Genomic DNA, 25,633 nt, shown 5'->3' on the forward strand with positions numbered 1-25,633 from the left:
GGTGACCACGGGCAGGTCACAACCTCTTTGAACTTTAGATAACTCACTCTAAGTCATAGATAGGACTGTTCCAATCTCTTATTTCATATCAGGAAATTGCCTTCACAAAAGAGATTACAAATATTTGAGGTAGTGATATAGGAATATGTCAGTCTTTATCTAATCTGGGGACCCTGGAACTGTAACAGGACATCACACAATTTCAAAATTTAAAGAGATCTCAAAGGTCAACTATTCCAATCTCTTTTTCAAGCATGAATCCCATTTCACAATACCCCAAGGAGTCCTCCAGCCTTCTCTGGATACTCTCTGGTAATTGGGAACTTACTACCTCAAGAGGCAACCATTTTTAGACAGCTCTAATTGTTAAAAAAAAAAAGCCTTCCTTTGGGAAATAATGAAAGAAAAAACTATAGTATATTAACATAATGGCATATTATTATATAATAAGAAATCACAAATGAAGAAATCAGAGAAACATGGGGCTATTAATATGAACTGATACAGAGTGAAATAAACAGAACCAGGAGAATAATAATCAAAATATTACAACAATGAGCACTAAAGGGTAGTTGAACTTAGAGTTACTAAAAAAAAGTAACTAAAAAAAGTTACTAAAAAAACAATGAAAACTTTGGGGAACAGATAATGAAACAGCAGATGGGGAAACTACACCACAAAAGACAGAATACTTTGTCAGATACAGTCACTGTATGGGTTGTTTTTGCTTAACAGTTTTTCTTGGTTCCAAGGGAGAAATGGGGGAGGAGGATGAAATAACTGATGTAAAGGAAAAAAAAATTGTCAATTTTTTCAAAGTTCTTTCTTATATCATTTTGAAATTACCAAAATAGGAAGGAGAAAACCTGGTTTCTAGCTGAATTGCAGCCAGTAAAGATAATGACTCCCATCTGACTCCAAAACGTAGGCTTAAGTCTAAGAAAAAGCACATCATTTCTATCATCAAAGGGTATCTGACAATGTTGTGAGTACCATAACAAGCAAGATGAGAACAGATAGGCCCTGCTGCCTTAGAAGAGCACAATCTTTCACTTCAACATGAATAAGCACCCACTATGCTTCTGAGCACCTTGCCCTGAGTCAAATCAGTCAAATTAGCGTCTCCTACATGGTAGGCACTGTGCCAGACTCTAGTAGACAGAGAAAAACTACAGAAACCATTATTCCTGCCTTCCTAAAGATGAATGCCAAATTCAACATCCTAACTGGGCCACAGATACCATTGCACAGGTGAATGGGATGGCAGGCCCAGAAGTAAACAGTCATGCATTCACATTAAGCATGAACTTTAGTGATATCTCTGTTAGGAAAAATGAGTTTTCTTTTGGAGTTGGGGGTAGGGAAGAAAATCCATCTCCAGCTTAATATGGGAGGAATATGTGTTGGTTACCTAATGAGTGTCCTTTTCAGGATCTCACAGACAAGACAGGAAGGGAAATCATTGGTCTGGTATCTCTGACTAGGATCTGATACTCAAAATATATAGACAGCCAAAAAATACATCAGATCAAAAGCCATTCCCCAAGTAGTTAATAATGTGCTTCAAGGACATGAACAAACAGGTCTCTCTCAAAAGAATTTCAAACTATTAATAACCAGATGAAAGAACTAGGTCGTATAGTGGATAGAAAGCTGGAGTTGGGAGTCTGAAAGACCTACGTTAGAACCCTGCCTCAGTTACTATCTGGGAGACCACCAGTAAGTCTCAACTTCTGTCTGCCTCAGTTTCCTCATCTGCAAAATGAGGATAAATGCACTTACTTCTAGGATTGTTGTAAGGATTAAATGAGAAAATGTGTGTAAATGCTTTACAGACCTTAAAGTGATATAGAAATTGTTAGCTATTAAAATGCCTTTGAAGAGATGGGAGACCAGGGAATGGAATAGTGCATACACCATTGGACTTTTTGGATAGGTTGGTTAATTTAATGGAACTTTTTTCTTCTATTATAAGGGATGGCTCTCTGGAAAGGGATGGGGGAAGGATCCAATGGGCAATGTAAGTTGTGAAAAACAAAAGATAATAAAAATTTCATGGGCCAAATTGGTAGAGCACCAGTGGGAGAGTCAGAAGGTCTGGGGTCCGGTAGCACATCTACCTGTCAGTATATGATTTTGAAAAAGCCAAATCACCTCTCATTTTCTCAGCTATCCAGGTATGTTTCAGAGACCAAAGAGATGCTACTTGTGAAATCACATGGAGTTCTCTGCTTGCCTGTTTCCTCGACTGTACATTGGGGATTATAACAGCACCTACCTCCCAGGGTTGTTGTGAATATAAAATGTGATATTTGTAAAAGAAAATATTTATACTTAGCACAGTGCCTGGTACAGAGTAGGTGCTATATAATGGCATTGTCATGATTATTATTCATCAAAAGAAAGGAAGGAGTCTTGGAAATCCAAAGCATTTACAGCTGAAATACAGTAACAAGAGAATTCTATGGCTTCCATGTGCTATCATATTGGGGTGAAGTGGCTGGCCAGATGAGATGCAAGAGTTAACCCCCAAATAGTGGGCCCTACCCTAGAAGAGTTTACTTTCCTGATGGGCAGATATAAATATGGTCACCCACACAAATTCTATTCAAACGCAAAAGGCAAGGGAAATGTATTCTCATATTAATTCCCCACTTTAGTCTCAAAATTGCTATCTCAAGTCTCTAAATGATTTTCCCTGTAGATCAGAGGTTCTTAACCTGAGGTCCATGGACTTAAAAAAAAAATTTTTTATAACAGTATTTCAATATAATTGCTTTTCTTTGTGATATTGGACTAAAATTCATTTTATTTGATGCATTTAAAAACTAAGAAAGGATTTATAAGTTTCACTCCACTGCCCCAGGGTGGTGGGGGTGAGGGAGAGCAGTCCATGAAAAGATGAAGAACTCCTGCTCTAGACTGTCCTGTTTAGTGGTCAAGTTTGAGGGAGAAAATTCAATTCAAGTCTGTCAAAAAAGGTAGGATCAATAAGTGCACCTTCTTTCTATGAAGGAACAGCAGAGAAAGAAAGAAAGAAGAGGACAAGAGAAAGGAAATGGAGAATCAAGAGAAGAAAGGATGAAAGGAGTGAATCTAACAGTCTTTGTTGAACAGTTCTAGGGAACCTTGGGCCCACCCTTGTCCCTTTCCACACCCAGGATTTGGTGACATCTAGTGGCTAGATGGGAGACTGCACACAGGGTTTTCTTGGGAAATGAAAAGTGATTTCTGAATACACAAAGAAACTGTATGCAAGACCCAATAATGCCTTGGGCTTTGAGGGATGGACATTCATTTTGAATAAGGATTTTTGTAAATGTTGAGCAAAGCAAATTCAGGTTTTCTCCCACCTTTCCTAAGGTTTCTCACAGAAGCAAGTAGAAAGGAAATGTCTCTCAAAGCAGCTAAAATTATGTTGAGGAAAATCCTTGCCATCAATATTGCTTTAAATCACATTCCAGTTCTCAACAAAGACAATTACCAAGGAATAGAATTAAAGAATTAAATAAATTGACTTTACTGCCTGTCCTTTCTTTGCCCTAAATCTTAAAAACCAGCAAAAATTTTAGAAAGTTCTAGGGGTGTTAGTCCATCCCAGGAAGGGACAAGGGGATCTGATAGGGTCTATAGTGTTCTAGAACAGCCACGCCTGAGTCAGTTCAGATCTGAAAAACCCTGAGAGAAGGCTGATATCATAAGCAAATTAGAAGAGTATGAAAGAAATTACTTGACGCATCTATGGATAGGGGAAGAGTTCATGACCAAACAAGAGGCAGAGAGGATCACAGGAAGGAAAATGTATAATTTTGATTACATAAAATTAAATCAATGCAGCTAAAATTAGAAGAAAAGCAGGAAACTGAGGGGGAAATCTTTGCAAGAAGTTTTCTTTGATAAAAGTCTCCTTTCTAAAATACATTTGGAACTAAGTCAAATTTACAAGACTAAGCACCAATATGAATACGATATGACAAAATCAAAGCTATCAATAGCCATATGAAAAAATGCTCTAAGTCACTGGTAATTAGAGAAACAACTCTGAGGTACCACCTCACACCCATAAGGTTGGCTAAGATGACCAAAGGATTGGGGGAAGGAAAATTACAAACACTGGAGTTGATGTGGGAAAATAGGTACACTAATGCACTGTTTGTGGAGCTGTAAGCTAGGCCAAATGTTCTGGAAAGCAAATTGGAACTCTGCCCCCAAAGTATTCAAATATTTGCATACCTTTTGAGTCAACAATACTTCTATTTAGGTCTATACTCCAAAGAGATCCAAGAAATAAAGATAGAACCCACACTTACAAAAATATTTACAGCCGCTCTTTTTTGTGGTGGCAAAGAAATGGAAACTGAGGGAATGCCCATCATTTGGGGGGAAACGCTGAATAAGTTATTGTACAAGAATGAGGTAGAATACTATTGTGTTATAAGGAATGATGGAAGTAATTTCAGAAAAACTTCGGAAGAATTATATGAACTCATGCAAAGTGAAGAAAGCAGAAACAGGAAAACAATTTATATACTAAGAGCAATATTGTAAAAATAATCAATTTGAAAAGACTTAGTAAATCCGAGGAACAAAATGACCAGACATAATTCTAAAGGACTCATAATGAAACAAGCTATCTACCTTCAGATTGACAGCTTATAGACTCAGAATGCAAACTGGAACATTTTCTTGCTTTAAAAAAATTGGAACATGGCTAATGCAGAAATTTGTTTTGTATGACTATACTATTTGTAATGAATTTTGGTTTTCTTGTCTTCTTAATGGGTAGGGGAGAGGTAAGAAGGTAAGAGAAGGTAAGAATTTGGAACTGAAAATAATATAAAACTAAATTTGAATTTTAGAAAACTTTAAAAAGAATGACCCCTAAGGCTACCCTTAGGATCAAATTGGGGCAAAGGCTGGGTTGTTTTGTGGGCCTTTGAAGAAATTAGTCACTGTCCCAATAAGTATTGCACCCCTTCTTCTTAACATATCACTTCTCAGGGCGGCTAGGTGGTGCAGTGAATAGGGAGTGAATAGGGCACTGGCCCTGGAGTCAGGAGGACATGAGTTCAAATCCAACCTCAGACACTTAACACAAAAACTAATCGTGTGACCTTGGGCAAGTCACTTAAACCCAATTGCCCTCCAAAAAGCAAAAAACAAAACAAAAAAACAACATCATATCATCTCTCTACCTTTATTCATCTATCAGTTTGTTTTTTAAATATGGGGTTGACAGAAAAATAGTAACAGCATCATTAGCTATGTGACCATCACTGTGCTAGGTGTTGAGAATCTAAAAAGCATAAAGCAGGTATCAGTCTCAAGGAATTTACACTCTGGCTGAAAAAAACATAATTAGCACACAAGAAATAACTACATAACAATTAATCCCTAAGACAATAGAGCCTGACAGAAGGAAGGGAGCTCCAAGTGGGCTAGTAACTACTTGAGCATTGGATAGCATTTACATAGTGGGGAAGAGGAACGACATTCCAAGTTGTTTAGGGGTTTTTTTTTTTGGGTGGGGGGAGCAATAGGAGGGAGAGAAAAAGCATGATAAAGGCACAGAGATAAGATTAAGCATTGCTTTGGAGAGTGGAAAGGAGGTAAAAGAAAAATACCTAATTGGATCAAAGATATACATTCCTGAAGTAAACAAATACTTTCAGTGCCTGGCCCTTGTAGAACAGTAAAGAAACAGCTGGCTGAAAACCCCTCTGGCCCCTAAGACTGGACATATCTAGGTTGTGCTGTGGCTAGAGCTCCAGGCCTGGAGTCAGAAGACTCCTCTTTCTGAGTTGAAATTTGATCTGACAGTAAGTAGTTGTGTGACCCTGGGCAAATCACTTCATCCTGCTTGCCTCAGTTTCCTCATCTGTCAAATGAGCTGGAGCAGGAAAAGGCAAACAACTCCAGGATCTTAGCCAAGAAAACCCCAAATGGGGTCTCCAATGAATTGAGAAGTAGAGGATAGAAGCATAGAAGACAGAGGAGTCCGGAATAATGGCTAGCATTTATACAGCACTCGTGGTTTGCAATATTATCCTTATATTGTTACGTCTTTTTCATAGACCTTTCTACTAAACTTTTTTCCCAACAGGTTTGGTGTTTGTCCTGCTGCTGCCAGGCAAGGACAGCAGTGCCCCAAAATGCCGGATAAGGAGAGAAGACTGAAGTCTGAAGGGAGCCTGGGGGGAGGGGGAGGCGCTGAGAGATGAGAAAAGGGGGGATTGGCAAAATGTTAAAAGAATACTCAGAAGAAAGTAGAAAGAAGCTCCGAGAGCTCGTCTCTTTTTAGTGAAGAAACAGATATTTCGTTTTTACAAAACCAAACAGAGGAGGCAGCCTCCCCCCAAAGGAGCCAGCCAATGAAAGCTCTCCTGCCTAAAGACAAATGGGTTTTCCATGACTTCTAGCAATAAAGTTATTTCTTGCCTTCCCAACGGATAGCGAAGGGAGGGAATTTGGAACTAAAACTAAAAGTGAAATTAAGAAAGTAACCGAAAAACTTTGAACAAGTAAATAAAAATCCAGTGCAGAAGGGGAAACTGAGGCGCAGGGAGCCAGGCGCCGGGCCGGCCGCGTCACGCGTCACGCGCCCCGCCGCTCCCGGCCTCCCCCTCGGCTCTCCGCGGCCCCGAGGCCCCTGCGATAAAATCGCGATAAGCCCGGGAGAAGAGCCCTGCACTTGCTTCCCGTCACGTGAACCTCGCGTCATGTGAGAGCCCTCCCCCGGCCACATGACCGGCAGTGGCCCGGGGTTTTGCTGGGAATCCTTCCAGAGAGCCTCCCGCCCACCACGCCAGGACGGTCGCTGATAGGCGGAGGCCCGCCGTGCCCCGAGAGATGATTGGTCCTTTTCCCCATTTAACTGGGGAGAGCCGGGCTCGTCGGACCGCCGAGTTTGAGTTGTGGTTTCCGGGGTCCAGAGGAAAATGAGCAGGTCGAGGGCGAACGGGCTGGGGCAGGAGCAGGACTGGGCGTTTGCCTTCGGGCACCTGAGCCTGGCCCTGGCCCCGGCCCCGGCCCTGGCCCTGGTCCTGGTCCTGGCCCTGGTGGGCATGCCCGGGGTCACTGCCCTGGACAACGGGCTGGCCCTGACCCCGACCATGGGCTGGCTGCACTGGGAGCGCTTCACGTGTAACGTGGACTGCATCGAGGACCCGGAGAACTGCATCAGGTAATGAGCGGGGCGGCCCCCGAGGTCCAGCCAGGGGCCATCAAGCTCCTGACATTGGAGGGGTGTCAGGGGTCATCGGGGCCAACGCGACAGACGAGGGGGCTGAGGTTCTGAGAGGGATCATAGCTCCAGAGCTTGGAGGGGTGTCAGAGGTCTTTGGGGCCAATGCTTTCGTTTGAGAGACAAGGAAAAAGGAACCTTAAAATTTAGTTTCCTCTTCTAAGATCTTAACCGTCTCCTTCCCCACCCCTCCCCCTGAAAGCCCCTAAACAAAACAAAAATGTTTTCCTTCCTCCCTTCCCTTTTTCTCTGGAGGGCACCATTACAGCACCAGTGCCCTGGTCAGCCAACCCCACCCTCTGCATCCTGTCATTTGGGAGTTCTCAGTTCTGTCTATCCCACCTCCGACATCTGGCCCCCTCCCTTTTGTCTCACATCCATCATCCACATTTGGCCCTTTGTCACTCACTGGATGATAGCAGTGATCTCCTTGCCCCAGGTTTCTTTCCATTCCAATCCAGTTTCCACATAGCTGCCAGAATGATTTTCCCAACACTCTCCTGACAAGAGAGCCCAAGGTAAAATCAAAACTCCCCCGTTGGAAATTTCAGACTCAGAGTCTGTCTCCAGGTTCATTGTACAGTACTTTCCAGTCAAAGTGGCCTAGGTAGGGGGTGGCTAGGTGGCTCAGTGAATAGAGCACCAGCCCTGGAGTCAGGAGGACCTGAGTTCAAATTTGGCCTCAGACATTTAACACTTACTGGCTGTGTGACCTTGGGCAAGTCACTTAGCCCCAATTGCCCTGCCTTCCCCCCCTCCAAAAAGCAAAACAAAAACAAAGTGACCTAGGTAATGCCCTCCCTCCTCACCTCTCTGCCTCACACAATCACTAACTTCCTTCAAACCTCAGTTCACATGTCACCTCCTACAGGAAAAGCTTATCCTGATTCCCGCCTCCAGAAGTTACATTGCAGATATTGTATACTTAATTATCTGGAGGAGGCTGTGTGGCACATGGAAAGAATAATGGGTATGGAGTCAGGACCTCAGTTCAAATCCCAGCTGACCTCTGACTACCAGCGTGACCTTGGACAAGTCACTTAACCTTTCCAGGCCTCAGTTTCTTCCTCTGTAAAATGAGGAATTTGGGCTCTGGAGTCACTTCCAGCTCCCAATCTCTTGTTGCTTCCCTTCAGTGAAATGTCGGGTGCTTTTGAGGCTAGGTGCTGGTTCCTTTTTGTCTTTGCATCCTAGAGCTTAGCACAGCGTAGGTGTTTAACAAATGAATGAGGGCGTTGGACTGACTTCAGAGGTCCCTTCTGGCTCAAGCACCCTATAATCTAGTCTTGAGGGCCAGGGAGGGCCGTGGCTTACCCAACTCATAAGGGGCAGTGCCACAGATTGAGAAACAGCCTGGCCTCATAAATAAGAGGCGAGCCCTGGGTTCAGATTCCACTCCTGACGAGCTGTGTTACCGTGGGGAAGTCATTGTACTTTTCTCTGCCACAGTTTACACATCTATAAAATGGAGATAATATTACCTCTGTTTTCTACTCACAAGGTTGTTAGAGTTAAATGAGATGATGTATATAAAATGTTTTACATGCCTTAATGAACTGTGTAAATGTGGTTCTTCCTTTCTTGTTGGGCCATTAATACAACAAACAGATTGGTATGTCTTGTGCTCACTAAGGAAGTCAGATCCCATCTCTGGGAAAACAAACCTACAATGACAACTGTCCTAGGGCGTCTTTTACAAGCAGTCTACAAATCATTGTCTGTAGATAAATAATTCCAGAAGTCTCTTTATGGAACATGGGAGCAGTAACTGCCCCCAGGTTCTAGTTACTGTGGCAAATGAATTTGTGCTGACTGTACTAGTGTGTGGTAAGTTTCTTGTTTGGTGCTGACCTTTCTGTTATTGGGGTGGAAGAAGGTTGGTCCTGCTACCTTCTGTGAAGGCATTCATGATTGCCACTGGCTGTCATGGTAACTCTGATTTTTCTCCTTCAGTGAACAGCTCTTCATGCAAATGGCTGACCTCATGGTAGCAGAAGGCTGGAAGGATGTGGGTTATGAGTATGTCTGCATCGATGACTGTTGGTTGGCGTCCAAGCGAGATGAGAATGGTAGGCTCAAAGCAGACCCCATACGCTTCCCCAGTGGAATCCGTCACCTGGCAAACTATGTAAGTTTATAAATAAGCCTGCCTTCCATTCAGGGAGGTTGCATTTTCTTGGTTTAAAAAAAAAAAAAGCATGTTACAAAATAGCTCTTGTGACACTATGAAATACCCAGAAAAATATAGCAGCTGCTATCATCTGATCCTAGAGAAGGAGTTATCAGATGGAACCCTCATCTGTCTCTGTTCCTTGTGTCTAGCCTTTGCCAAAAGGAAAAAGGACCTTGGGCCTTGACACTTATTTTACAAGTATTTCCTTATTAGTCTTTTGTAGTTCTTGGAGATATCCTCTGTGTATAGAATATTAGAAAAAGAGGACATTTTTCTCCTATCTCAGTATAGCTGCAGTGTCTTGGAACCCCATAAGGCAAAGATATATTTGTTACTGATTTTCTTCTTTCTGCTGTTAATCTAGTTCCGAGCTAAATAGCTTTAGTTTCCCCTGGGTGAAACTGTTGCAGGACAAACACTACAATTCAGCTAAGGCCCATTAGATCAGTGGTGTCCAACTCATATAGAAACAGGGCTAAACACGGCACCTGAGTATCCTTATGACTTCATATTGACTTAGAAAACCCTAAATTAACATTATCTGTGTTTTACTGTACTTTTATTTATTTTGTTAAATATTTCCCAATTACATTTGAATCTGCTTCAGCCTTACTCAGGAATGTTGTGGGCCTTAGAAGAACAGACCTAGAGGAAGGGGAAAGGGCAGAGGAGGCCACTGATGGATTCTATGTGTTCCCACCTAAGGCACAAGGCCCTTCATTGCTTTCCATGATGTGTGTCTATCTGTCTGATTTTTTTGTCTCTCTTCCAGGTACATTCCAAGGGACTGAAGCTAGGGATTTACCAAGATGTGGGAACTCTCACCTGTGCCGGGTACCCAGGCAGCTATGGGTACTATGATATTGATGCCCAAACCTTTGCTGACTGGGGAGTGGACCTGCTGAAATTTGACGGCTGCAACTCTAAAGACCTGGAAAGCTTGGTAGAAGGTACTGCTCTGGCCCCGACATTACACTGAAGTCAGATATCTTGTAACCCAGAGAGCCTCAAGTATTTCCCCCTCCCCCACCTCAGCTTTTATTTTTATTCATATGTCAGAGTCTCTTGTCTCCTTCATTTAACAAATCCTCCATGAGCACCTACTCACCTGCAGGTACATTGAGCCTACCCAAGCTTTCATACGCTCTGGCTGACAAAAGGCTGGTTTTGTGAAATATTAGCAAGCTGGACAAAAGTCCCTAAACAGCAGGGAAGAGGAGTGGCCAGTATTCAGCCATTTTTATTTGAGGTGCGTTTGGGGGTGGGGGGTTGTTTTTTGGTTTTGGGGGGGCAGGCAGAGAGGAATAGTTGTGTATGTGTTTAGATTAGTTTGGGGAAACTTCCTTCCCTGAAGTAGAGCTGGAACTGTCTTAGAATTACTTTAGCTTCAGGAATTAACCAACATGATTGACCCCGTGTCACACTGTGAGCGTCAGAAGCAGTATTTAAATACTGGGCTTGACTCCCAAGTCCAGCACTATCCGCTGCCTCAATAGTGTCAAACTCAAAACAGAAACTCTAGAGCAACCACATACTAACATTATCTACATTGTATTGTATTGGTATTTACATTTTAATCTGGTGGAGGTCCCACTCAGAGTGTCGTAGGCCATACACATGCTTGACACCTCTGTACCATATCACCCTGCCTCTTAATATTCTTCTCCCCTCCTGTATCACTAATTTTGAATCCCTGTCCCTTCCCAAAAGAAAGGGAAATGGTAGAGGACACCAGCTTGGTCACAGGAGTATAAAAAAAAAAAAGGTGAGGTAAATACTCAAATGATAAGAAGCCTGGATTTGGAGCCAGGTGACCTGGTTCAAGTCCCAGCTCTGCTCCTTATGACCTGGATGACCCTAGGGCAAACCACTGAACGTCTGTGGGCATTAGTTCTCTCTGAAATAAAATAAATGAACCTTTCCAACTCTTAGTCCTGTGGCATCCTCTGGATTTTCTGGTGGCACAGGGGGTAGATCGCTGAGCCTGAAGTTAGAAAGACCTGAGTTTAAATCCAGCCTCAGACACTTCTTAGCTAGGTGACCCTGGGCAAGTCACTTCATGTCTGTCTTCCCCCAGTTAACTGTAAAATGGACATCATAATAGCACCTAGCTCCCAGGTGAAGATGAAATGAGATCATAATTGTAAAACACTTTTCAACCCTAAAGCACTATGTGAATGCTGGTCACTATAACTATTTTCCCTTACTTTCTCCTCTAATTTACACTGCTGGTCAGTCAGTCTGTTTAGAAGTCAGGTCCCAGGCTTTATTCTACTTCTGCTTGCTGATGCTCCAAAATCTAACCGTGGAACCTTTAGCGAGCCTCTTTTGTCTGAGAATTCCCATTTAATGGCACCCATCCAAGTTGAAAAGTGGTCTTTTCTGGCTTTTACACATTCTTTTCTTTTACAGGCTATAAGTACATGTCCTTTGCCCTCAACAGAACTGGCCGGAGCATTCTGTATTCCTGTGAGTGGCCTCTGTATACAAGGCCCTTCCAGGAGGTAAGCCAGCCCCCAACAGTCTTGTCATGGAATTCAAGTCTCCCACCCAACTTGACCAATACTATCTCCAATTATTCCAGACTCTTCCCTTGTCTATGATCCCCTGACTGTTTCTGCAGAGGTGCTTTTAGGCCTTGTCCTGGCAGAAAGCTTGACTCTTCTGATGGGCCTGCTGCTCTGCCTCACTTTCCTTCCCCACTTACATCTTTAGGCTGGGTGGGTGCTGCTCACAGAAAAAACAGGAGCTACCCAGCTCTCTGTTGTAAGTTCCCAGGGACTCATCTGCATCTTATTTAAAGTATATTAGACAGCGAGTAAGAGCACCAGCTCCAGTGTTGAGAAGACCTGGAGATCGAATCCCGGGCTCAGACACTTAGCACCCACCCAGAAACACCTGGCCGTGTAACCTTGAGCAAGTTACTTAACCCCAATTGCTTAGGGGCGGCCAGGTGGCTCAGCGAGTAAGAGCACCGGCTCCAGTGTTGGGACGACCTGGAGATCGAATCCCGGGCTCAGACACTCAGCACCACACCCAGAAATAACTGGCCGTGTAACCTTGAGCAAGTTACTTAACCCCAATTGCTTAAAAAAAAAAATAAAGTATATTAGAATAAGGTAGGACTCCTGACTACCCTGAGAAGGGCCTGTGTCTAATCACAGCCCTAATTTCACCCTGGCCCAGTTTGATTAAGCAAGTGGTAGCTGTCAATAAGGCTGAAGAGAGACAAAAAAACCAGACAGCTGCCAATGGGCAGTCTTGCCCAGAATAGAGTGGAATCCTAGTCTAGACCTGGTATCCCAGCTTGGGCGTTAGGATGGTAGAAGTTATTGAAAACCAGCCGAATTCTCCTGGTACAGTAGTCATATGATATCCATACTATCACTCTGTTACTCTAGAATGGTGAGGGCTCCAACTGGTTTGCTGCTGGGATTTCCCTCTCCCACCCACTCACCCCAATGGTACTTTGCTCAAGAATCAGGAGGAATTGAGTTCAAATCTGGCCTCAGAAACTTAACACTTACTAGCTCTGTGACTTTGGGCAAGTCTCTTAACCCCAGTTGCCCTGCCTTCCCCCCTCCAAAAAAGACCAAAATAAAGAATCATTAATAAAATTGTATTGGCCTTCTAGCCCAATTACACAGAAATTCGGCAGTACTGTAACCACTGGAGGAACTATGGTGATATCTTGGATTCCTGGAGTAGCGTGAAGAGTATCCTGGCCTGGACTGCATCTAAGCAGGAGACTCTTGTTCCTGCTGCTGGACCAGGGGGATGGAATGATCCTGACATGGTAAGCACATGAGACCATTAGACAGCCAAGATTGGTAAAGCCATGACTCCTTGGGCAGGGCCTTTTTATGACCTGAGGAATAGAAGTCACTACATGGAGTATTTTGAGCATAACTGAGTCATATAGCATCCCAGGGTTGACAAAGTGCTTTCATCACAAGTACTAGGGGAGGTGGGCAGCATATGGCTTCACGTGGTGCTAGAGTCATAGACTCAGATTTGGAAGGATCTGTAGGTGATCCATCTAGGTTAATCCGTCTGTGTCATGCCCCAGCCCAACACTGCTCTTCTGCCCTGTCAGTCTGACATGAATCAGATGTGGTTTTAACTTATTTATAACATTTTTATCTCAGTTAGTGATTGGCAACTTTGGACTTAGCTGGGATCAACAGGTAACTCAGATGGCACTCTGGGCTATCATGGCAGCCCCTCTCTTCATGTCTAATGACCTCCGACACATCAGTCCCCAATCCAAGTCCCTGCTGCAGAATGAAGATGTGATTGCAATCAACCAGGATCCTTTGGGCAAGCAGGGCTACCAGCTCAGGAAGGTACCTAGCAGAGGACTGGCTCATGGGAATTTCAGAAAGGGCTCTTCCACTGAAATCATTTTTTTTCGAGGTTGTCACTAAGTGAGAAATCCATTCATTTTACAGATATTAGAGGTATGCATTTTATAGAAGCAATGGCATTACACTCACTCCCTGCCTTAGACAGTGCCTTTTGTCTTTTGGACCTTATCTTCACACGTTTAGTAGCAGTAACCGCCCTTCAAATCGCACTTAATGACCTGTTCAACTTAGTTTGACAGCTTCAGAGCTAGATATGGTGGCTATTCATCTGGCTTAATTTTAAGGCTACTGCTTCTACTCCTAACACCCTAGGGCTATGTTTATGGTTATGATTACTTGCACACTAATGCTGAAACTGTCTTGGTCTTCTAGGTTGAGGACTTTGAAGTGTGGGAACGCCCCCTGTCAAATTTAGCCTGGGCCGTGGCTGTGCTGAACCAGAAAGAGATCGGGGGGCCTCAAAATTATGCCTTTTCCACTGCTGCCTTAGGGGGGGGGCTAGGGTGTGCTCCAGCCTGCTTTATCACACAAATCCTTCCTCTTAAAGAAGAACTGGGGCTTTATGAATGGACATCTCAGTTGAAGGTTCGAGTAAACCCCACAGGCACCGTCCTGTTGAAGCTACAGACTTTCCAGTAACACAGAAGTTTACAGTAATACCACCCTGGATAACTCATTTCCAGCTATACTACTTCCAATGACTTGGATGATTCCGTTTTGAATGTCACTTCTGCTGAATTCACTTCCATTATCATCTGAAGACTTTTAATTTATAATGTGATTTTAAAATGTTTTCTCATCTTTTATGGATTTCTCCCCTTTTAGTACAACAATTAAGTATGGGCCCCTTTCATTTGCCTCTGGGCATTAAACCATTTTTTTAAGGTTCCCTTGTCTACTCCTTAAAGTTCCCTCTAGGCCACTTTATGATCCTCTTAATGATTTATAACTAACTTGCCCCCCCCAACTACTAATCTAGAGTGGTGTCCCAGTTCTGAGGTCTAAATGTGATTTCCAATCCAGCTACCCCCAGGGCAGGTATTAGGGAATTGTAAAAGTGCCATACAAATGTTATTTTTCCAAGGCCACCTCAATGGCCATGACAAATATCTAGGAAGGAAAAGCCTAACATTTAGGGTATAAAATGTAGATACAAAGTGAATTAACAGATACCCTTCCTTACCTCCTTCCCCATATTTCCCCCTCCACGAAAGAGTCTGGCAAACACCATTAGGAAGACTCAACATTTATTAAGCACCTTTTGTGTGAAAGGCACGGTGCTGGCACCGTGCCAAGATACAAAGATTGACAGGGACAAACATTCTGCCCTCGAGAGGGCTTAAAGCCTAATATGGATTTATGTAATACAAAAAACGATGTAAAATAAAGCAACAATGACCTCCATTCTTTACTGTTTCAAACCTTAACCAGCTGTCATTCCCACCCACCCCTAAACAATTAACAGTTTTCAATTAACAGGTCATCCCTTTAGATACTGTAAGTCACTTAATATTCTGAAAACAAGGTACAAAAGTTTTCAATAGGCCATCCCTTTAATGACCAGGCAATTAAATCATTATTAATTAGTTCTCCACAAAGAACCCTAGCAACCCAAACAGATATGGGAAATCATTCATATTTTGGAAACAGGGCAATGCCTGAATGAATTACTTTGGATTTGCTGGAAACCTATAAAACAGGGGCTAGCTATCCCTATCTTTAATTCCTTTGTATCCCAATTTACCTAGGAATTCAGGCTGTCAGTAGCTATTTTAGCCATAGTACTAATAACCAAGGTCCCCAGGTCCCCCCCCCCCCCAGAAATGTCCAGCTGGGCTTTCTCTCCATGACACAAAAATCTCATCAAGTAGATGATTAAAGTCACAACACTCAGTCACATCCTCAAGAACTTTTCCTACATAGGAAAAGTTTCACATAGTAGTATGAGACTTGGTTTTACTCAAGCCTCTTCCTTTCCAAGACAGAAAACACAAAACCAAGGAATGGAATGGAATGATTTTTTCTATCAAGACAAAAACAATGAAGTTCAGAACTGGATCACTTGGCCCTGTAACAGAAGAAAATAGATTAGCATGTAACTTAAGAACACTGCTGATGCCCAAAACCAAACATGGGCTCCTGAAACTACATTGCTTTTGGAATGGCTGAGAAAAGCCTTTTATAGGAATAGGCCATGCACTAATGAAGAGGTAAATGTTAAGTTCCTGTGCATAGGGCACTGTTATTAAATGCTTTTCAGCATTTGAACTCAGGTCTCTGGGGTGCTACATCCAGCACTATTCCATACTGCTGGGTATTACAGGCTTGTAAACCAACATGAGCCCTCACCTAACAAGAATGATTCCCCAAAGGCAAGGTTTTACAGGTTCACACATAGCTTCACCCCCCAAATAAGGTTACAGGTTAGAGGAAAATATACACAACAGCCTAAATTCCCAATCATATACATACCTTTCTCTTCTTATCTCCTCCCAGTTCAAAATGCTTACACCTCTTAATGGCAAGCATCCTCTTAGACCTGCAGCTGGGTTCCACACATTGAAGCATCAGTACAATCTTTTTTGTGGTCTTTGCCTGTCAACAAAGATTAGATTTAATTAAATCAAACTTTTTAAACCATGGAACACAAACCAGCTCTCTTCAAAAGCTTTATCCATTATACCATGTCAGGTGTACTACTAGAAGCAGAGACTGCCACAAATGGTAGACTGCTCCAAGATGAAAATAAGAGCCAATAGTTAGGTTGTTGAGATATGTAAGGAAGAGATTCCAATTTCCTTTTCCCTCAGCAGGGGGGCCTAGCTAGCTCTGCCTTCTGTTCTTGTTTACCTTTTTCCGGAAAACTGGTTTTGTTTGACCACCATAGCCACTCTGCTTCCGATTGTATTGCCTTTTCCCTAGGAAAAGTCAAGAAAATGGACTTAATGACTAAGTTCATACTGCAAGTCACAGGAGATAGGAACGTCTACTCGGGGAACTTTCTCCTTAACTAAGCTGCTTTTTATTCAAGAATACTAGCATGTAAAGCACAGATTCTTGTATTAGCATCTCCACCTGTCAAGACAAAAGGGTCACTCATCCTGCCCAGCAGTGGCCATAGCTTACCCTGTGCGTAGTGGGAATCCTTGCCTTTCTCGTACTGCGTCACTTTGTGAAGCTGGTGCTTGCCGCACTTTTTGCAGAAAGTTCTGCGAGTTTTGGGGAAGTTCACCTGGGAAATAATTGAGTGGGCAGGCATCGTTGCAAGGAGGGCGCCCACTAGCGGCCAGCCCTTTGGGCAGCTCCGAGAGCCCGAAGCGAGGACCAGGGGCTGGGGTCTGGCTGCTCCACTCAGCAGTCGGTAGGCCGGGCCCAAGACCAGCCATGACCATGGCCACACCCATCCCGATCCGGATCCCACCCCGCAGCCCCCGCCCCCGGCAGCCGCCATGTTTCCTTTGTTCTTGCCCACGCCCCCAGCCCCCCAGCCCCAGCTGGAGCCCGGGTAAGCCCATCTCTGAGTGCTTCCGGCAAGAGCGGCAGGCTCCTCGGCAGCGCGAAGCTCCGCTGGGCCAAGGCTCAGCAGAGCTCCAGGCCCACACCCACAAGGCGGGACTAAACGAGATTCCCGCGCCTCGGCATACGCCCACCATGGCCGCCGCAGCGTCGTCATCCGAAAAAAAGGCGACGTGGCCGGAAATGGAGGTAAAAAGAGGCTGCGGACCGCGTGGCCTCATGGGAGACGCCCTCCGAGTCCAATCGGGGGCTGCGCCGTGCGCCCTCTGGCGGCCAAAGTCGGAATTGCGGGTCTGCATTGCGCAGAACGCCATGACAGGAGGAAAGACAAAGGCTGCGAGGAGACAAAAGGGCCCCGGGAACGTGCGGGGCGGAGGGCGCTGGAGACTCACCGAAGGGCAGCGCTGCGCTTCCACCCGGGCTTGTCTGATGTCTAGGACGCTGGGGTCCCTCGGCCGAGCGCTCATAGGCGAGCGCTCGGCCGAGGACGACGAGCTGAAGAAGACGACCGGCTTCGAAGGATGACAGCGAAAGACTGAGGTTTAACTGAGAAGGTGGCTCACGCGCATGCCATGACGTCAGAGGGAGGGGGCTGCATGAGGGACCCGCCTCTGATGCACACGGCCCGGTAGGAGTGGCCTCGTCCCTTATTTGCTCCGCCCCCTCGCCTCGCCTCGCCCCGCCCCTTCTCCCACCTCCCCCACTCCCTGGGCCTCGCTGAACAGAGGCTTTTACTACGTTTAGATAAGACTAGACCCTTAGGAAATGATGTTTTTGCATGACTTCTCTAAGTTCCCTTCTAGCTCTAAACTATGATCATCACCCTCCTATGACTGGTGAGTAAACTAAGACCCACAAAAAGGAAAGTGCTTGTCCAAAGTCACAGAGCTCATAAAGACCAGGCCCTCTGACCCCAAGACCAGCTGAAAGGATTCTAGAGATTCCTGGTTTGACAGTGGACGGAACTACTGTGTCCGAGGAAAACTGTCTCTACCATAGCTCAAGGGGCCTCCTGCAAATTGTTGCTGTTCACTTGTTTTCAGTCATATCCAACTCTTCACAATCCCATCAGGGGCTTTCCTTCTCCAGCTCATTTTACAGAGGAGGAAACTGATGCCAACAGGATGAAGTGACTTGCCCAGGGTCACACAGCTGGTACATGTCAGGTCTTCGTGACTCTAGCTGCCCTTCCTGCATATCATCATCACTGTTATAATATGCAGAGTCCATAATTTGTCTCACCTGCAGAGACTTGCCAACTTGGGAGGGCTTGGCAGAGCTTGATGTCATCTGCAGCTTGCAGATGCTGTGCTGACAAAGCCTGAGCCTGCCCCGTGGCATTATGAAGCCCTAGGGACGAGATGCAGAGCTGGAAGGGGGTCTTAGAGTTCACCTGGTCAAAACCCATTCCGGAAAAGGAATCTGAGACCCAAGGAGGTCAAACAAACTTGCTGCAGGTCACACAGATAAGCAGGAGCAGAGCTGAGATTTGAACCCAAGCTCTCTGATACCAATCCTAGTTTTCTTTCTACTAGGGTGAGGGATAATTACTATTATGAGGCATCATTTATTAATTATTCTTAAATATAAAATGCTATGTTGAACCAAACCAAATGAGAACTAATGTCTGAGGACTTTGGGTAATAAGTAAATGGAGTCAGAGACCTTGGGATCAAATCTTAACTTGACCACTTACTACTTCCATGACCCTGAACAAATCACCCTCTCTGGGCCTCCATTTCTCTATCTGTAAAATGAAGGAGTTGGACTATATGATTAGCAGGGGTCCTCCCAGCCTGAATCCTGTATTCCCTGGGACTGCAGATTATGGAGCCCAGGGCAAGTGGCCCTCCTCCTCCTTGGACTAATACAGAAAGATCTGAAGGCTACGAAACCTTTTTCACTCAATTGCACTACTGAAATACTTAGTGGCTATGATTAGCCAGGGTGGTGGTCACTTCCATTTCATTCCTCAGGCTTTTTGCTAGCTATCAGAATTTATGGAATTGCTTTTGAAAGAGTAAATGAATTAGATTCTTACAGTTCAGGATCATTCTGAAATTGTAAGCTGCAGATCACTCCCATTCAAGAAAAAGCCCCCATGACCTTTTTCCCCTCTGTCCCCTTAAAGCTAAAGGCTGGCACCCACTAATCCAACAGAATATCCCAGGAGCCAAACATCCACTTTGGCTTGCTTTCATGTTGTGGCCGCTTCAAGTTAAATGTGTTATGAGAAATCCAACAACACAACAGACAGGCACGTCTCTGGCACCGTGTCTAGAAAACACAGACCATGGAAGGTACCCAATCCACTACTTTAGGACTTGGAAGGAAACAAAAGTTAAACTTCCCAAACCTTTATCTAATCAGATGCATTGTTACCGAGATAAGTGTTTTGCTTGCTACGTTTGACATTGTGGGATTTGGGGGACACAAGTGTCTGAAGCTGAAATACAACCTCTGGTGTTTATTGGCTACACGACCAGTTTCCTAGACTGTAAAATGAGTATGATAATAGCCGTTGTGACTACACTGACCCTTTGCAAACTTTAAAGCACCATATAAAAGTCAGTTATTTTTACTTATCTGTCTGCCTTGAGCAAATGTGAGAATTAACCAGACCAATCAATACGTGGCCAATAAAAAGGCTTTTAAAAAAAATACATACCCAGTCAAGACAACTTTGTTGCTTTGAGAATCTCGACAGGCATATGAAGGTTTCAGAGAAGCTTGGGAAGACCTGTGTAAACTGAGGCAGAACCAAGAGTTAGTCACTAGACGTTAGAACTCAGATCAGTCCAATGACCAATCTTGACTCCTAAGGCCTAAGGTTGGCAAAACACTTAACATATTCAACCTCCTTTGATCCTCACAACAATCCTTAAAGGTAGCTGCTGATATTATCCCCATGGTAGAGCTAAGGAAACCAAAGTGACTTGCTAAGGGTCACCTGACTAGTAAGTGCCTGAGGCAGATTTGGAACCCAGTGAAACAGACTTCTGGCCTCTTTGCAGAGAGGATATGGATGCAGAACAAGGCATATGTTGTCAAACATCGTTAATGTTTATCTAGAGCTGTTTAGAGGTTTGGAGTGACAGCACATGGGGGAAGGCCATAGGTGACAGCAATGTAAATAAAGGCATTGATGAGACTTTTAGTTAGACATTTTAAATAATCTGAGTTCAGGCAACTAAGGGTGTGCTTATAGCGAGTACTACAATGGGATGCCCAAAGCTTGATGCCCTCACCATCTCCTGCCCAGTGCTATAATTCCTGAGATAGCATGTGCCAACACAAATTGTATTTCCTGGGAGAAATGGGCCTCCTGGACTGAGTAAAGGAAGGCACTCCTTTTTACACTGAGTAGGAGAGCGGCAGGCCAGAGGCAGCAGTGGGGCTCAGCCACAGAGCCAGCTGGGAACAATACTCCAGTTTTCTCCTGAGTGCCCCAGAAGAGGCATGCTTCCCAGGCTTAGAGTCCTGGATAATTAAAGACATGGTCTCCTAATAAGGGTCTTACATTCCTGGAAAATAGGGAACAGTACAAGTTGGCATATTGGCTCATGTTCTGACATTTTTATCTGCAGAAGAAAAAAAATCTTTCTTAGAAAATGACTCAACAGAGGAAGTCTTTCTATCTCTAGCTCTGTCATTTTCTGGAAACTGGGGTTCTCTGGAGAAACTGTCCCCTTTGCCCCATACCTCCCTTTAACTCCAGTTTTCTCACCTCCAAACCCATCTGCCATATATGGCCAAGCACTTGACCTGTCCGGCTCCCACTCCCTGCCCCGCCCCCATTTCTGCATCGCTCTTTCCTCTCTAGCTTCTCTCCCTGTGTCCTGCAGCCCTTAAGCCAACATTGTATTCCTTGTATTGCACCTTCATCACCTGGCTACTTGGGGTAGACTCTATGACTTGAGTCTCAGTGACACCAAAGTAGATCGAGAAGGCTTTTTCTGAGCCTAACTCATGGTGGCAGTATTGGGGGTTCCAAGCAGATGGAAGGGGAAATAAGATACCATGCCTCTGAGAAGAGAGAAGAAAAAAAAGACATTGGTTTAAGTCAGGAAACAAAAAAAGGGGAACTGAGTGGCTGTGAAAGGGTGGGGTTTGCTCACACTGTCCTTCCTCTCTGGACTGTAAGAACATGTCTCCAGAGCCAGTCTCTGTGCTGATCGAATCCCACCTTCCACATCTGGGCAGCTTAATGCATCTGGGAAACCGCCAGCATTGAGTCAGGACTGAGGTGGGTGGTCAATGAATGGCGGGTGGTCCGCAATGACTGGGTAGCGACAGTGAGTACCTTCCCTGCTCAGGCCCATATGGGAGGGCAGGGGGAAAACATGGCTGGTGCAGGAGATGGCCACAGGAGGTAGATGATGGCGGTGGGAGGCTCAGAAGCACCAAGTTCTGACAGTTAGCACTAGATGACCAAGAGGGGCCAATGTTGTGACCTAAGGGACTGAGGAAAGTGAAAGGAAGGACTAGAGAGGAGCCCCATAATTAGTCACAGGTAACTGAGAAGCATGAGCATTATCACCAGTCAAAGCTTTGAGAGTTTGTAGAGTGCACTACAGGGGCCCTTCTGGCCATAGTGAGATCCCTTTACAAATTTTGCTTTCATGTTCAACTGGGCCTTAGAAGGCAGCAGCAAGCTGGGGTAATTCTGAGGCAAAAATCGGAGGCCTGGATTGCAGAGAATGTCAGAATCCCCTTACCAAATTCCCTATAATTGGCTAATGTAATCAGGGCCTTTGTTTGATGGCCTCCAGAAAGGGGGAGGCTGCCACCTCCCAAGGCAGCCGCTTCTACTTCCAGCTCTAAATCCACCAGCATGGCATCCTGTATTTTGAGCTGCAAGGTAGCAGGAAAGTCATCTGGTCCACATATTGGGCAGGCTAGTTCATCCCTCTGGATCTCCGTTTCCCACTGTGTAAAATGAGAGGATTCCATTAAGACCCTGATGGTTCTTTCTAGTATTCAATCCCTTGGTCTTGAAATCCTCTGTGAATGAGCTGAAAGCCCATCTTATGATGATCAGGAGACCACAAGTAGCAGAGTTAAGGCACGGTGGGATACCTGCGGAGGGGCCCATGTAGCCAAACGTTAGGTTCCATTACAGTCTCATAGAAGGCATAAATATATGGAGTCACAGCCAACCTAATGTTCATATTTGATTTTTTTTTTAAAAATCCAATTCTTTAAAAGGTCAAGGACAGGCAGCAAGTGTCTCTGGTAGAGTCGTTAGGTGGGCCCTTTCTCTCCTGTTCCCCACCTTTTCATTCTCCCACTCCTTTCCTCATGTTCTCCCTCTCTTTCTTCCTCTTTTTTCTAGCACCCCCCCCACCACCATTCCCTCTTCCTTCTCTCCTCTCCTTGGCTCTGATGGGCTTTGCTGAGCCAACGCCACTCCTCACTGTTACTGCCCCTAATCAGGGCCCTCAGTCTATCAGGGGACAGGGAATTTGAAGTCTGAGGTTTGGGATCAAAGGTTGGCTCTGCCACTCACTGTGGCCTCACCTCCAAGGGCTTCAGTAAACACTGGACCTACGTCTGTATGCATCTCTCTCTTTGGTGCTTCACCCAAGGCTGCCTGCCATCCTCTTGGCTGGTACCATGTCCTTGAGAGAGCTGGAGGCAATGACTGCCAAGAACCCTTCCCTCTCTAAACCCAGGTGTGTGCATGGGGGATTTCTGCATATATGTACATGCATGTGTGACTGTGTGTATTTCTGTGTGTATATGCATGCAATAGACTGTGTGTATTTCTCTGTATGTGCATGTATTGCGATTGTGTGTATTTCTGTGTGTATATGCACGCACATGTGACTATATGTTTCAGTGTGTGTATACCTGCATTGTGTGGCTGCATGTGTTTCTGTATGTACACACATGTGACTATATTTCTGTGTGTATGTGCATGTGTGTGGCTGTATGTGTTTCTGTGTGTGTGCATGCACATGTGATTGTGTATGTCTCAGTATGTATGTACATGCAGTGTGGCTATATTTCTGTATGTATGTACATGGGTGCACATGTGGCTGAGGTGAGGGGTCCGTCACTAGGAGAGGAGCCAGCAGCCCCTCCAGTATGACACCGCCTGTTCTCCGGACTAACAGAGTGGGGTAGAATCTCACCCAAGGTCTCTGGCCATTGCTGGCTCCCCTCCTGCCAAGTCTACGGCTGACTGTATCCTGAGGTCTGGGCCCTGAAGGGCAGAGAAGGTTATCCTAGATGCCACTGGAGCAAGAGCAAGTGGCCATTTTCTGGAAGGAGGGAGGGGGGCTACCCCCGTGATTTCATTGGTACAGGGAATATCTAGTGTGGAAACTCTGTCAGTCATGTGAGCACCTTCTCTACGGCTCAGGCTAAGAGACTGAGTGCCTTGGTCACTAAGAGGGGAAGTGACTTGACCAGGGTCACACGGTCAAGCCTGGGCTCCCATTTTCCTTTAACCAAACAGAAGCTGGAAACAAAGGGTAGGGGAGAGAGGAAGAAGTGACCACACACCAGGCTCCCTAGGATTCTCCTGCCTCCCAGGCCTTGCTTTGGCTTTGTCACTGTGGCTGTAGGTGAGGATCCCACTGTTGCCACCCATGAGCTATGTAGCCCTGACCAAATCCCCATGCCACTCTGAGCCTCAGTTTACTCATCTGTAAAGTAAGAACAATCTTGCCTATGGTACCTCATTCACTGGGTTGTTGGGAAGATCAAAGGAAAGCAATGTACACTAGATGGCTTAAAGTAAGGCCAGAGAAGCTTAACGGGCCTCATGGGGGGGGGGGGGTCAGGGGAGGCAGGACTGAGCATTATTAGAATGTTCAAATGGAAACTTGGAGAACAACTTAATTATTCCCATTCCCTGTGCTGCAGATGTGAAGGGAGGGAAGAACTGGGGAGAGGAGAAGTGGGGGGAGGCTTTGTTGAAGTTATGTTGACTAGGTGATTGGTATCCTGGGGAGATGCAGATGTGGGGTATCACGTGTATTCTGGCTGGGTGACTGTGTCCACAGAATTTCACCTCTCAGTGTCTCTTCAGACTGTAAGTTAAAGGCAAATATTGTGTCTGAAACTGCTTCCTTTGGAGGCTCAATCCCCCACCAGGGAGGGAGATTTGCTTGGTATTGCCTGACTCTACACTACACTGAGTGTCGAACTTTGTCTCTGTTTCCCTTTTGTGGATCTTTAGAAAGGGTTTGCCTTCTAATGTCTCTGTTAGATTTAAACGTCCTATTTCTGGCTCTCGGAGGCTGTCTGTGCTGTTGTTGTTATTCTTTACGGATTCTTGTCTTTCTATCTTTCTCCAAGGGTATAAAAGTCCCTTTAAAAAAGTCTATTTCTTCAAGCAGGGTTTTCAAAAAAATGAAGTCTACTTATATCAGCAAGAGACCTAGATGGAAGCCAGGGCTTGGATGGTTCCCTGGAGAGTAGAGCTCCAAGCTGTTTCCTGGCTCTGAGCTGGGAAGGGGGAGAAGGCTAGAGAATGAGGACTTTCAGTGACTCATCCCTAAGAGAGAGGCTTCAGGAGATAGCTAACCAACCTGCCACAGTCCTGGGGAGGCCTCTCAGTTATGCAAATGAAGTTGCTGAGGGATTCAGCCAGAACCAAGATACCACTGGGCCCCATGGGGCTTTCAGTTTCAGTGAGGCTGCAAATGCAGTGAAGGGGGAAAGAAGGAAGGAAGCAAGGAAGGCAGTCATTCAAAGAGCAAGGGTCAGAGCCCTCAAACCTACCCCTTCCTCTAGGCACACGATCTTGTTATGGGAATGGGAATTTAAGATCTTCCCTGCCCCAGACCCCTTGATAGGCTTAAGTGCACCTGGAGCCTGTGAGGGGGGAGGCTTGATTTTCAGGAATGCCCACACTTCGGTGCTCAGTGATTGGGCAGTGGGTCAAGAGGGTTGTGACATTCTCTGAGCCAGAAGAAGGCTATATAAACCCTGATGTGAGGCTTTGTTTGGGGGCTCACTTTGAGAAGAGTTGTGTAATTTGACCAGATGAGACTCTGGGTAGCACCCCCCCTCTCCCCCCACTTTGAAAACCCAGATGTTGATGCTTCCCTCTCTGGTAACTGACTAGGTATGGATGTAGTGGTCAGACAGCTGGAAGCCTGTCTGCTGATCTGTTTCTCTGTATTTTTTGTCTGCTTGTAACCTGTGTATTCTCTGAAGTTAGGGGTGCTGACCTTTTTTCCCCTTAACTAGGTAAATGACATGTTTGATTGATTAAAGCAAGATTGTTAACCCATTTTGAGTTGGTTTCCTTTAGAAAAACAGATCTAAGCAGCTACCCTGGGGACGCTGGGGTGCTTGCTACCTCAGCTCTCCCAGATG

The 25,633-nt window shown here is 45.1% G+C and overlaps 3 protein-coding genes across 4 annotated transcripts in view; 2 read left to right on the top strand and 1 right to left on the bottom strand.

Annotated features, from left to right (window-relative positions):
* The first annotated feature begins 6,797 nt into the window (after positions 1-6,797).
* GLA (galactosidase alpha) lies at positions 6,798-15,715 on the top strand. Of its 2 annotated transcripts, XM_069065234.1 has the most exons (7): positions 6,802-7,183; positions 9,197-9,371; positions 10,189-10,366; positions 11,829-11,920; positions 13,051-13,212; positions 13,565-13,762; positions 14,156-15,715. In XM_069065234.1, the coding sequence occupies exons 1-7, from the start codon at positions 6,939-6,941 to the stop codon at positions 14,420-14,422; spliced, it is 1,317 nt and encodes a 438-aa protein (XP_068921335.1). In that variant the 5' UTR covers positions 6,802-6,938; the 3' UTR covers positions 14,423-15,715. The 2 variants fall into 2 exon arrangements, with proteins under 2 accessions (XP_068921336.1, XP_068921335.1); XM_069065235.1 differs by lacking the exon at positions 13,565-13,762 and having other exon boundaries at positions 6,798-7,183.
* On the bottom strand, positions 15,014-17,883 carry RPL36A (ribosomal protein L36a). Its single transcript, XM_069065236.1, is given in 5 exon segments — positions 15,014-15,851; positions 16,256-16,378; positions 16,634-16,701; positions 16,910-17,015; positions 17,692-17,883. Coding segments are annotated over 5 exon segments (495 nt in total). The 5' UTR covers positions 17,869-17,883; the 3' UTR covers positions 15,014-15,830.
* A 3,523-nt stretch (positions 17,884-21,406) lies between these two features.
* The window catches only part of BTK (Bruton tyrosine kinase), a 35,715-nt gene continuing 31,488 nt past the window's right edge, over positions 21,407-25,633 (top strand). Inside the window, exon 1 of the mRNA XM_069065237.1 lies at positions 21,407-21,545. The gene's annotated coding sequence lies outside the window, so the exon portion shown is untranslated. The remainder of the gene's footprint in view (positions 21,546-25,633) is intronic.

This window comes from Petaurus breviceps, unplaced genomic scaffold (assembly GCF_028583685.1).
Source record: "Petaurus breviceps papuanus isolate PSGF00001 unplaced genomic scaffold, PetGlider_PUasm1.0 90681, whole genome shotgun sequence".
In the NCBI taxonomy this organism is placed as follows: Eukaryota; Metazoa; Chordata; class Mammalia; order Diprotodontia; family Petauridae; genus Petaurus; species Petaurus breviceps.